This window comes from Haliotis rubra, unplaced genomic scaffold, assembly GCF_003918875.1.
Source record: "Haliotis rubra isolate DU_JTF1 unplaced genomic scaffold, ASM391887v1 Scf504, whole genome shotgun sequence".
Lineage (NCBI taxonomy): Eukaryota > Metazoa > Mollusca > Gastropoda > Lepetellida > Haliotidae > Haliotis > Haliotis rubra.
This window is the reverse complement of record NW_025767196.1, coordinates 728,016-741,738: the sequence shown is the minus strand read 5'-3', so window position 1 is coordinate 741,738 and position 13,723 is coordinate 728,016. Positions and strand designations below refer to the sequence as shown.

The 13,723-nt window shown below is 39.6% G+C and overlaps 1 protein-coding gene across 1 annotated transcript in view; it reads left to right on the top strand.

Moving 5' to 3' along the window:
• LOC124291980 (girdin-like) overlaps positions 1 to 13,723 on the top strand; it is a 96,424-nt gene that overhangs the window by 7,367 nt on the left and 75,334 nt on the right. The window contains 1 exon segment of the mRNA XM_046729058.1: positions 9,046 to 9,154. Coding sequence (XP_046585014.1) covers positions 9,046 to 9,154 — 109 coding nt within the window.

Genomic DNA, 13,723 nt, shown 5'->3' with positions numbered 1-13,723 from the left:
CATTGAGATTAGACTAACAACTAGTCTCTGAAATGAACATATTTTACTGAAAAAGTTCATAGTAAAAAAAAATAATAATAATGAAAAGGAGCCCTGAGACTTTCTTCATTTTCCTGAAGCTGAGGAAATCTAGACTTGCCACATTTTCTAGAATTGTGTTGGCTTTCTTGGATATGTTTGCTTCAGGGTCTGTACGACAGACTACATTGAGATGTAAGCTTCAGCAATTGAACATGTGGAAAAAAATGTAGATTTGCTTTATTCTACAGCAATATACCAAGGATGGAGATGCACACCCAATTCACCGTCTATCTGGATCAACCAGACCTTCATTAGACTAGTGTTTAGTCTCAGATTTTAATAGAAACAAGCAATTTCATTTATATTGAAAAGGAGTCCCAGTGAGATGGGAGATTCAGAACCTGAGGAAATGTAGACTTTGCTTCACTTAGGGCTTTAGCATTGCAGGGAGGGCTAGGCAGAAGGACAAATATTGCGGTTCAGGGACTGTGCAGTAAAGGTGAGGAGAGGTGATATGGGGTTTAACGTCGTGCTTGAGAATATTTCGCTCATATGACGACGTGCATGCGTGTGTATATGTATGTGTATCTGTGTCTGCTTGTACAAGCCCAGACTTAAGCTGGTTTTATAGTGCTAGCCCACTGAGATACCATGCCGCAGTGAAGCATGAATACCCCACTCAGACACAGTATACTGACTCCGAGCCGACCAGTCCTTGTTGTACCCATTATTGCCAAGTGCCAGGCAGGGACCAACAAGTACCATATTTTAACGTCTTTTGGTATGATGCGGTCGGGGATCGAACCCGCGACCTTCCGCTCTCCGGGCGGAGCTCTAACCACTACACCACGGAGGCGGTCTTCACTTAAGGCTTTAGCATTGTGGGAAGGGCTGGGCAGAAGGGAAAATAACGCGGTTCAGGGACTGTGAGACAGACCAGACCATCATCGCCATAGAAATGTGTCAGAGTTTGGTTCATGTATCAGTTCAAGTGAATAATTGTTTGCAATATTTTGGTCAGAAGTATCGATACAATTAAGAATCTGGTCATCTCTTTTATTGTTCATGTTCCAGCATTAGAGTCAGTATAATAGCATTACATGAGATTTAATGTGTAAACCTACTTAGCCTCACAGCATGAGGTGTGCAGCCCAGCTTGTCCAGCTGAGGTCATTTAATACCTTCTCATTATTCTCCACGAATTCAATCAACACCTTTAGCCCATTCCTAATTACGATCACTTAAATTCATTCATCATTCTGAATCCGATTCATAATTACACCTGGTTGAATCATTCACCTGCTGTTTCCTGTGTGGGATAGTTCAGGCCTGATTACAACCTGCTTATCTGTAAACCTGGTCGTCTGGAACATGACCAGACTGGCTGGAATCTCCTCTCAATCAGAGAATTCGTTCTGGCAAAACCATTGCAAATTTTAGCATTTCCTTGTAATCATAGTATTCTGTAGATTGGTTCCTGAGGTTGACAATGACACCATGGTTAAATATCAGTTGTAATGGTGAAGCTATGAGACTGTGACCCTGCTGGTAATCTTGAGACATGCTATTTGTAGATTTTCTGATTTGTGTTTGCTGTCATTAACATGATTAATAGATTTGGGATGTGGCAGGATTGATTTACACATGGGCATGATAGGATCTTAGATACCAGTATTTCTACCTAAAGCGTGTTCAGATATGTCTATGCTATCTGTGATGTCCCAAGCTGTAACTTGTCCACACTAGGTAACATATTACTGATCACAGCATTGCCATAATTTGAAGCATCTTGATTGCATGGCTGACCAATGGCTTCATCCTTCACAGGCAATGTGGTAGCCTAGTGGTTAAAGCTTTTGCTCGTCACACCGAAGGCCCAGGTTCGATTCTCCACATGGGTACAATGTGTGAAGCCCATTTCTGGTGTCCCCCGCCGTGATATTGCTGGAATATTGCTAAAAGCAGAGTAAAACCCAATTCACTCACTCACTCATCTTCACATGCATTCATTGCAATGGTTTTACTGTAAGATTTAGATCTGAAAGTATGCTGCGAGCAGCTGAAAAGTGTTTAACATGGAACATCATACTCATAGTTTAAATGTATTAATTATTCATTTTCATTTTGATGTGAAAAAGCACTAATAGTACAATGTAGTTTTTCTCCTCTCTTTGTTAAGGAATCTGGTTCATTAATGGCACAAATGTTCTGTATTCAGAACATTAAATTATTTGAATGCGTATCAGTCACCAATATGCTTTGTATCCCCTGTTCTTTATGATGGCATGAGTATGACCCCTGTGAAGGTCCAGGTGAGAACGAGAGCAACCCATGTTTGGCATAAGAGGCAGCAGAGGAGAGCAAGTGGTCAGACCCGCTGACCAGGTTATGTTCTTGCCATCCCATTGATGTAGATTGATGCAGAGTCTTGTCCAGACTCAATTATTGACAGACCGCCATATAAAGCCTTATTATTGCTGTGTGTGGAGTTAAAGAATGAACGAAGAAACCAACAGAATTCAAACCCTCTTATTATCATGATGCTATCCCCTCCCTCATGATAATCATGATGCTGCCAGAGAGAGAATAATGCTATGCCATTTACTCACATAGGTTGTGACTATATAGACTGAATTTTGAAAGAAAAACAACAATTCCTTATGAATTGAAAAGAAGCCCCAGTGAAAAAATGAGTCGAGATTTAGACTTGCTTCATTTAGGGCTTTAGCATTGCAGAAAGAGTTAGGCGGAAGAGAAAATAATGCGGTTCAGGGACTGTGAGACAGACTCACACTTAGTCTCTGGAATATATATAATTTTGCCAGAAAAAAATTAAATTCTTTTTAAAATCGAAAAGGGGCCCAAGTGAGAAGGGACATTTTAGAAATCTAGACTTGCTTCATTTAGGGCTGTAGCATTGCAATAAGGGACAGACTAGTAACTATACAACAGTATACCATTCATCATATTCCTTGCTCATCATACAACTCACGTTCCCCTCTGTGTCTCCACATACAGTTTCTCTGTGTTTAATATAGCTCTACCTGGTCCACAAGCCACCTTTTCATTAGAGTTATTGCTTCACTCTATGTGGACATGAGTTGTGAAGAATTCAGGGTCCATGAACACAGACTCACCAGATCACTGGTCAGGTCCTAGTCTGTCTCACAGTCCCTGAACCACATTAATTTCCCTACTGCCAAGCCATCTCTGCAGTGCTAAAGCCCTAAAAAAGCAAGTCTAGATTTCCTGAGGTTCTGAATCTCTGGTCTCCCTAGGGCTCCTTTTCAATATAAATGGGCTTGTTTGTTACTATCAAAATTATATATATTCAGAGACTAAGCCTTAGTCTAGTCAGGTCCCTGTCTGCTGGATTGGAAACAGTTCGCTGTTGGCAGTTTGCCAGAGGTGGTTCTTTGTCGAGTTCTGTCATAAATCATATGTGAAATACACACTGTGAAATTAAGTTTGAATGACAGAAAGGCAATATGACGCTATTGAAATATTAAGTGACCTCACTTGAGCAGATTCGCTAAGATTAATGGCAGGAGATTATGAACACTTTTTCCGACTCTTGCTGATATTGTTGTATTGTAGTGTTGTCATTGACTCTAGACCTTAGTACATCATCAGTCAGCTCCACAAGAGCATAAGCAGGAAATATATATGCAAGACAAATATGAAGTGGTTATTGTAGTGACAAAAACACTCAGAACCTAACAGTGACAGTGATATACTGGGCCTGTGATTGTAGTGGCATGTCTGTCACAACTATGGCTGAAATATTGCTGATGTGACGTAAACTTAACTCACTCACTCACTTTGTTGGTGTTGAGAGTTACATCAGTCTAGCACTAAGATATTCCTGTGAAAGAGACCAGAAGTGAACCCTTCATTGATGCTGCCTTCGGTCAAAGATATTCATGACTCTTGTACCTTATCAAATTATTTCAACAACGGCATTGCTGCAATCACGTTTTGAAACACAGCCATATCAGTGATGGGATTATGGCTCAAGGGCATGCACTTACAAGAACATTGGGTAAGAGGAGGAACAAAGCAATGGTTGTGCAGGTCACCAGGGGTTTGTGGAGACCTGGTCACCTCACTTGACCCTGAAGTGAAGTGACCCTACTTTGTACTAACTTGGGACTTTTGAAGTTTCCAAATGCAAGTGGACCTAGTGATTTAGAACAGCTGCAAGAACATATGCTAAGGAAGTAATTTGATTTTGAGCCTTGGTGCTTTGGACAGTCTTAGTAATTCCAATTCTGAGGTTTTGTTGGCTTCTACAGCTTGACTGGGACATTGCAAGATCGTATTATCCTTAGTGATGCGTCTGCTTATCTGGCTGCACATCCACCTGTTCCTCCAGGGCATGCATGCATACACATCCATTAGAGACTTACAGGTGTGCAATATTACTCGCATTCCACCATTTCGGATGCATAGAAATTAATGGTATATTATGTTTATCAAAGGCATGCATATTTTCACCTTCTTGGTAAAGTTTATATAATCAAAAAGCAGTAGAACTGTCTTCATAAAGATGAAACTATTGGCAACCATATAATGTGTCAATACAGCATCCAACAAAATAGCAAACGACTTTGAGGTTGCTATAAATGTGGGTTATATTTATTCAGAATCTTCACAAAGTACTTGTGATTGAATGCATGCAATATACCATGGTATGTATTGCAGTTTATGAATCATTATTGTTATTCATTGCAATACAAAAGTCTGGCTAATACTCATCACTACACACGCACACACATTCTGCTCTCATCTGGCAACATGTTCAGGATCACCTCAAGGTGCTCCCTGCGTCTGCTGAAGCTCTGACTTGAACTCCTGCCATCTGGTTCCAGTTTTCATAGTTTATGCCTGTTTTACAAACAAAACAAAGTAATGTCTCCTCCAGGTATTTAGGGAGATATTTCAGCCATGAAGTCACTGTTGGAACAGAGATGTACAGATGGCATCAATCAAGTCTGGATGAAGACTAAACAAGGTTCAAGGGGATACTGGTCAGTTCTTTCAACAGATGATAATGGCCATTTACATACATGCATGGATTACTTACATGTCGGCCTTCAAGTTGTCTTCAAGAGCAGTTAAGGGCCATTACTGTGAATCTGACCATTGCAGTGACATCTGCTGATGCTGCTTGAGGCTTTAATGGGTTTAACTCTCATGGTAATTGTTGGGATTAGGTCTTCCTGGGTTTAATGGGTGCTTTGTGGTTTGATTAGAGTTTCAGGTGACTAATACTGATGGACTGACAGATTAATTCAGTGTAGATACAGGTACTGCTTTTGAAGATAGCCTATCCCTGAGACTGACAACACAATAAGGCCAAATTTAAAAAAATGTTGTAGTTCCAATTACACCTCTTTAAAATTTAGTGTAGGTAGGTCGGATATTTAATTTTTTACATTTTTTTTGAGAAGTAAAGTACAAACTAATGACACATTTATTCAATCAAGCCAAATGACCGATGACCATCGGTGCTGGGAAAGAAATCAGTGGTTTCTGAAAGCTCATTTTATTCATACCGCTTTAAAAAATAGGATCTGCACCAGAATTCAAGGGTTGGTCAGGTAATCGGAACCACAACATTTTCTTTTTTAGGCCTAAAAGGCAATGCATACATCTGCCTTTATCAGGGTTTTACACCACTCAGAAATGTGCATTTAGTCCACAGGAATTTGTAAATGACACAAAAATATTCATTGTCCCATATTGTTGACAAAAAGTATAAGTGTCCCTTAAATTCAGTTCTCATCAAACCTTACGGTAAAGGTGCTCTATGCATCAGTGTACACCATTACCATACTTGACAGGACGTCATATTTCCTACAGGAACCTTTACAATCAATAATTGTGAACTTTGACCCACAGTTTTGTAAGTCAAGGTGAAAACCTAACTATATTCAATGGAAATAATGCTCAGAACTACTTTTCTCTCTCTTAGGATAGTAGGAGTAGAATGTAACATTACTTGAAACCATTTGGATTAACAGTTGATTAAATTTCGGTTTTAATCTGATGAATCAATGTTGTGTACTGTTAAAGTTTTGAAACATGTTAATGAATGGTTGTGGTTTCTCGGGACCTGTGAGTCCTGTTTTCGCATGTGATATGTAGTATGTATATTTGTTAGGCTCAAATTTCTGAAGGATTGGAATTGACTATAAAAGCACTGACAATACTTACTTTCAACTAAGGCAGACCCTGTTCAATATAGACATTACAGTGTTATCACCTGTCTTACATCATGAACTTCTACACAGATAGCTGTCGTAGTGCTGAGAAAGCTTAAGGGAATAGGGCCAAGGCTGTTTAAATTGTCGTTGTCAAATGACAAACTTTTCCTGTTTAGAAGGACAGGAATAAAGGGGTATGCACAAATTAATCCATCAAATGTGAAATATGTTCGAGAATTGTTAAATCTCTTTTAGCACTCTGCAAGTTCAGATGCAGGTAGCATGTGTTTTTAACCCATAAATCTGGTGTTGGCATTATGGCCATTGGGTGTGAAAATGGTGACCTTGCTTTGTTTATAATTAATGCTGGTTGGTGGCAGAGTCATATTGCTTTAGTACACAGCGAGACCTCCTGACATCAGTGACACAGTATTATAAACATAGCATGCCACATTCCAAATGCAGCTAACAGGTTTTGTATGTCTGTAAACATGTATTTCAATAAGCACCAAGATAAAGAATAACATAAATTTTAAAACTGATATGTGATTTTCGATGTGAATGTAGAAACTGTGTCATTTTTAATCCAGTTCATCAGTTGGTTTTAGTTTTGGTTTCACAGAAGTGATTAACATCCGAAGTGGCGGTGGGGTAGCATAGTGGTTAAAGCGTTCGCTCGTCACGCAGAAGACCCGAGTTTGATTCGCCACATGGGTACAATGTGTGAAGCCCATTTCTGGTGTCCCCTACTGTGATATTGCTGGAATATTGCTAAAATGAGTGTAAAACTAAACTCACTCAATCACTCACTCATTGAAACTTACTCAGTCACCACATTAAGTTGACCTACCTTGGTATAACCGGAATACTTTTCAACTGGTATAAAACCTCACTCACTCACTCACTCACTCTCACCTTCTCACTCACTCACTCATATACAATCTACACAGTTATTTCCTGCATAACTTCCCTCAAGTGCAGATTTATGATAGTGTTTGTCAAGCAGCAGTAAAACAATTCAGCCCGAAGTGTAGGAATTGATTTACCATTGTGTTGTGTGAAGTTCCTAACAAGGAGCCGTGAATGAAGATATAAACATTATAGACACACTAACACAATGGACCAAGCTACAAGCACCCTCCAACCATAATATGTCACTGAAATGCTCTTATAACTCATGCCCCTCTACACTCATGTTTACACAATACTGCACAAGGTTTGGTCAGTTACTAACCTTTGAATGTGTGTATGTGTGATGGTACCATGGAAACACAGTAAACAATATAGTCTTTGAAATTCTTTATTTGCATATCTAGTGCCCACTTGGTGTGAAAACAAAATGGACATTGATAAAGCAACTCTGACGTAGGTATTGGATTTCAAGTAAATGGCGATTTGTTCAGGCTGCGAGGTTCTGTTACACGCACCGGGTAGAAACATGGTTACTAAGCTTGCATTGATAGGTTGTCTCGTGTGTGCCGCGTATAGGGGCACAGATAACCAGGTAAATTATAGTTCTGTAACTTTAGGAGTGAGTAATCGGGGTGTAAGTACTTGAAGCGTGTGTCACGATGTGATTGTACAATGTGGAGCGGAACAGATGTAGACACTCGCCCGATTCAAGTCGGGTTGACGTTCACTACGGAAAACTCATGGGTTCCGTCAGGTGTGGTGACACAGTATAGTGAACAGTAATACTTATCATTATCCGATACCAGTTATTACCACAATCAAGATGGTTCATGACTTGAGCATAGAGGTATATCATTGCAAAGATGATGAAGAACACACGTTCCTTGATAGCTGTGTTGCACTAACCACAAGCCAGTAGTAACAATAGTCAGTGAAAAATTGGGGTTTTCTTTACCTTCTTTCAGTAGTAAATATCCAGGTTTAATTTAGCTTGACATAATGTAATAAAGTTTTAATATTTATGGTGAAGACTGTGTGTTTCACCAGGTTGTGAGCACTGGAGTTTTGACAGTAAACATGTTAATGCTTTCATCCTCGATGAGTCAAGAGCTGCTTTATACAATTTGCTGTGTTTAAGTACAAAGAATTGCCATTCCTTCATGAAAGCCCAATAACTTGACAAATTCCTGGGCAGGTCACCAGTAGCTTGTGTTGGTTGTGGACGTAGATCAGTGGTTACGATGACTGAATCATCATCTTTCCATGATACCATTTAAGGAATGTTGTAACTATCAGCATATGTATCTGGTCCACAGACAAATGCAGGGCTTTTCAGGGTATATTTGGAATGACACTGACACACCACTCAATAAGGAAAGATGTTTCATACATTTGGCACCTTCAAGAAAGTGACCAATGAAGTTGTTCAAGCTTTTGTTCGAGTCTGTTCTGTGTCATATTTTATGTATTGTTATTGTTGTATCATATCACAAGCATAAAATTATAATACCCTTTCATCCATGATAGTAATGGAATTATTTATTATCCTGATGGCCTCAACTTAGGGATTCTGGATAAGAAAGGTCGCATGTGACCAATGTTGGTTATAAGAGGTGACCAAACCGTGACTCAGATGGTTCCCTGATTGTAGAGGATGTTTCTTATAATATGAACCACTGATGTACAAACTTTATGGATTACAGCATTTTGTGAGTGCGACGTTTTGATGCACATCCTTGTACCGAATGGTACCTACTTTTCAAATACAACTCGAAGAAGTCGACCATTGATGTGTCTGGCCCCGACTTCATTATGTAGAGGTCGAAGTGATATAAGCTAATTATTGCTGGACAAAACAGCAAACATATAAAATACGATTTTGAGATATGATTTTGTGTTTCAGTGACCCCAGACCTGCATACCAGAATCTACATAGGGTAGTGGAGGATGACGCTTCTATCCGACAGCTGAACTGGGATTTGCTCATCAAGAACATCCGAGCGTACTATCTGGTGAGTCCTTGTTTTGGGGGAGGTTTTGTCTCTTGTTATGTCATGGTCAGGTTATATTAAACAGAACATTGCTTCCAAAGAGACATGGATGCTCTTTGCTTCATATCAAAATCATACCTTTATCCTATTTTTATGAAACACCTCATTTTTGAAAATGCTGGTATTTTTATATGCTTTGTACTAGCAGACATGTAAATTTATTAGCCTGTGACTTCAGCCACTTGTTCGAAAGCTCAGACTCGTAAAATTATATTTGATCTAGAAAGTTCACCTAATAATAATCCTTATCATAACACTAAAACCTAGTCAAAGTAGTGTTGTGAGCCATGTTAAGGCAAACATACTGAGACTTTTCTGGAACAAACTGCCATTTCCAACCCAGGCACCCTGTATATTTCTATGGATGGAATTGCCAATTAGAAATGCAAGCCATCGTGAAAAGTCAATAAGTATTTGCCAACTCAGCACTTCTTGAAAATGTCTGACAGTGCAAGTGTAGCATTGCTCCTATATGTGTGTCCTCTTTCCCTTTATCCCACATCCTAAGTTTTGTCAAATCAGTGATATTTCCCCTGCTCTGTTCTGTACATTGTCTGAGACATCGACCTGAAACTGGTGATGTTGATATTGGACCCAAAGATGTTCTAGTTGTTACCATGGAATTTGCATTGCAAGAATCACTGATGCCTGGCGTGGTATTATTTACCCGACAGATCCGGACAAGGAAGAATAGCTACCAATATCTTATAATTACAATTGATGGCAATCAATGACATTCCTGTACTCATGACAAACTTATGAATTAATTATGAAGAAATTCATTGTTTACACACTCTTGAAGAAATACAAAAGGAAATCAATTGATTGGATGATGAAAGTGTCAAATTGTATGTGATAAATGTTTTCAGGCACGATATGAAAGTTATTCATTATAAAAGGAAATAAATGAAAGAAAGGACAGACAGTTAATGAAAATATTTATATTTTTGTTTAAGGGTCAAAGGGGCGGTGGGGTAGCCTAGTGGTTAAAAGCGCGCTCGTCACGCCGAAGACCCGGGTTCGATTCCTCACATGGGCACAATGTATTAAGCCCATTTCTGGTGTTCCCCGCCGTGATATTGCTGGAATATTGCTAAAAGCGGAGTAAAACTAAACTCAGTCAGTCAGTTTAAGGGTCAAACTGACTTAATTTGATAAAAAGGCAACATATCTTTGAGTTCTTGAAGAAAGTCTAGAGTAGAAATTATTAAAGACTACAGGTCTTGTTTTCTTGATGCTTTTCATTTTTGTTGGGGTTTTTTCTGTTATTTTTTAACTAGGTCTTTGTCATGCCAAGGAAAATATCGATGCATTTGATGTAATAACTTAGGTTCCTGTTGGCATGAAGAATGGTAGTTTTCAACAGGAATTTAGCCAACTGGAACCCTGATGTAAGAGATGTATTGTGATAGTCCAAGGTTGTCAGTGAAGTCAGTGTTTTCCTTTCCCACCAGATAGTGGTGATTGGAATGTCAGTCAGTCAGTGGCGTGGATAGCCCAGATAGGTGCTGCAATCATACACTGGGCACTTGTCCAGCATTATCATTTTATGGGGTCATAATATGCCAAAATCTCTGTCCAGGACACTTTGTATCAATATGTCCCTGTTGCCGAGCATGTGTCGTAAAAGTGTGATATCTGAAGCCCAATTGTGGTGGCATTTCACTTGGCCACCCATGTTGGCTTGAGACGTGAACCAACATGGCCACCATAGGCTGGCATGGATGATTGTGTAACTTGAGTGTGGGTTACTTCATATTGAGTGACCAACACCCAATAACAGATTATTATGACTGCATATTTACAGGATATGTTCTCATAAAGTGAACATTATATGAAAGTCTGATGAGGCTAGATTGGAACATTGTATTGCAGTCTGTTGAGGCTAGATTAGACTTGCACAAGTCTCTTAGGTAATAATTCAAAGTTTACATGATAATTTCTTAAAAATATATATAACAGACTGGCATCCATAGACTGTCAGCTTTTCTAGACTTGCCTCTTTAAATGATAGAATTACTATACTTCCATGGACTTAGCATTCAGTACAGTCTTGTAGCAAGACTAAGGCTAGATGTGGACTTTGTATTACAGTCTCTTGAGACTAGATGTGAACATTGTTTTGCCGTTTGTTCAGTCTAGATGTGAACATTGTTTTGCCGTTTGTTCAGGCTAGATGTGAACATTGTTTTGCTGTCTGTTCAGTCTAGATGTGAACATTGTTTTGCGGTCTGTTCAGGCTAGATGTGAACAGTGTATTACAATCTGTCCATGTTCCATGTCTGTGACACCTCCGTGGTGTAGTGGTTAGAGCATCCGCCCGGAGAGCGGAAGGTCGCGGGTTCGATCCCCGACCGCGTCATACAAATAGACGTTAAAATTAGGTACTTGTTGGTCCCTGCCTGGCGCTCGGCATTAATGGGTACAACAAGGACTGGTCGGCTCGGGAGTCAGTATAATGTGTCTGAGTGTGGTATTCATGCTTCACTGCGGCATGGTATCTCAGTGGGCTAGCACTATAAAACCAGCTTTAGTCTGGGCTAGTACAAGCAGCCGCACATACACATACACACGCATGCACATCGTCATATGAGCGAAATATTCTCAAGCACGACGTTAAACCCAATTTCCCCTCACCTCACTTAGCACTCAGTACAATCTAGACGACTACAGTATGCTACAATGTAGAAGGCGCATGCTACCAGGTGTCAAAACCAACACAACAATCTCATCAAGAGCAAATGTAAACCACAACCTGTTCACGCTGCATGTAAACATCCTACCAAATGTACTGGCATGTTTTGCATCTAGCCTGACCTCTGATCGGGTAAGATTTGAGGCCTGTATGGAGGGTCAGCTTTGACAAGCAAGTAATAAGGGGATATTGAATGCCCAATATGAATGGTGAACCAGTGCAGGGCTTTAATCCTGTTATTGATTGTGTGTTATGGGAGTGTTGGGCAGGGAGTCGTATAGCAATCGGAGCTAGTCAGGGGTGAAATGTATCCGACAATTAAGGGCATAAACGTCTGCTGTCTCAAATACACATCATGGTCACTCATTTTGGACGAACATGGACAAATCCTATTTTATGTGCTAGATTATTGTACTTGTACAATAAATGTTTCTTCAGGTTTGTGTGATTTCTAATTTGCACCTGTTCATGTGCTGGCCCATGTGAGTCACATGTCTCTTAAATTGACTACTTGAGTTACAATAAGTGGGACAAAGAGCTTTTGTGAATTATTCATGATAGTTCACGTAGTGAGTTCATGCATTTCATCAGTAAATAAAACTGTTAAGAATGGAGGCAGGCTGAAGAAGTTACATTGCAAAATATGCACAGTGTTGTAACTGTAGGGTTTAGAAATGGCTCATCATTGGGTAATGGTGGTTCATGTTACCAGGCTAGCTATTCTCGAAGCGTTCGTAGCCCTACGAACTTCTTAAGCCCATTCTTAACACATTGGGTATGATCAAAGTTAAGAATTCTTAGGGCTACGAACGTTTCGAGAATAAGAGCCCTGGTGTGTCCGGGGCAAGTACTGTGACCCTTCTTAATTCAAGTTCAGATTTTCCATAAACGGTTGTAAAATATATATTGACTTATTAATTCCAAATGGCCTGGTTATAACAATTTTAATGTTTTTATCGAAATATGCACTTTTCCGGAGCTCAACATAGCCCATCCCATAATATGGACACTTTGTGTAAGTCATGAAGATGGGAACAGAAGTTCTTAGAACAAATTAATTAATGGCAGCATCAAGAATGTTTTTCATATTGTTTGATTAACTTAGATATTTTGACAGGTTTTATATCCCTGGATAAGCATTAATCGTTAGGACAGTCATATTTATCAAGTTTAGTATCCATATATGTATATACATCCTGATAAATGTAGACTTGGAGAACTGATGGACTCAACAAATCTGATAATTTATCATTCTTATCTAATACATGATACTGAATTGAGCATCTGTTGTCCATGTTTATTACATTCAGTATTCTGGGTGTATCTTCTTGACATGTAAGCTGGATTTGATAGGACAGAGTACTTGTCCTATAGAGTAACAGATAATCTAACTAATTCATCTAGATCGAGTCCAGTCAGTCTGACACAAGGCTGTTGTTGTCCTGGTCCATGTGTAACATAAGCAGATGATGGTGTACGCGACTTCTGTAATCACATCACTGTGTGTTCACATTCATCAACAGATTACAGTGACATTTACTGCAGTGTTTATGTTACCAATTGCATTGTCTCCTACGGGTTCTGGGAAAAGTACAGGTTCCCAGCGACCTGCGAATGTCGTGAGAGGCAGTTAAACGGTCAGACTCAGTGGCTTGGTTGATTGCATGTCATCGTGTTGCTCATGTTCTTAACCACTGGATTAGAAGATCCTGACTCGGATATTTGCAGAGGGTCGTCCTAATCTTTGGGTTTAAACAACAGAAAACCAGGGCAGAAGGCAGATGAAGTTCAAACTTTGTAAACAGTTCTAGACTAATGGGATCGGGTAGTCAGGC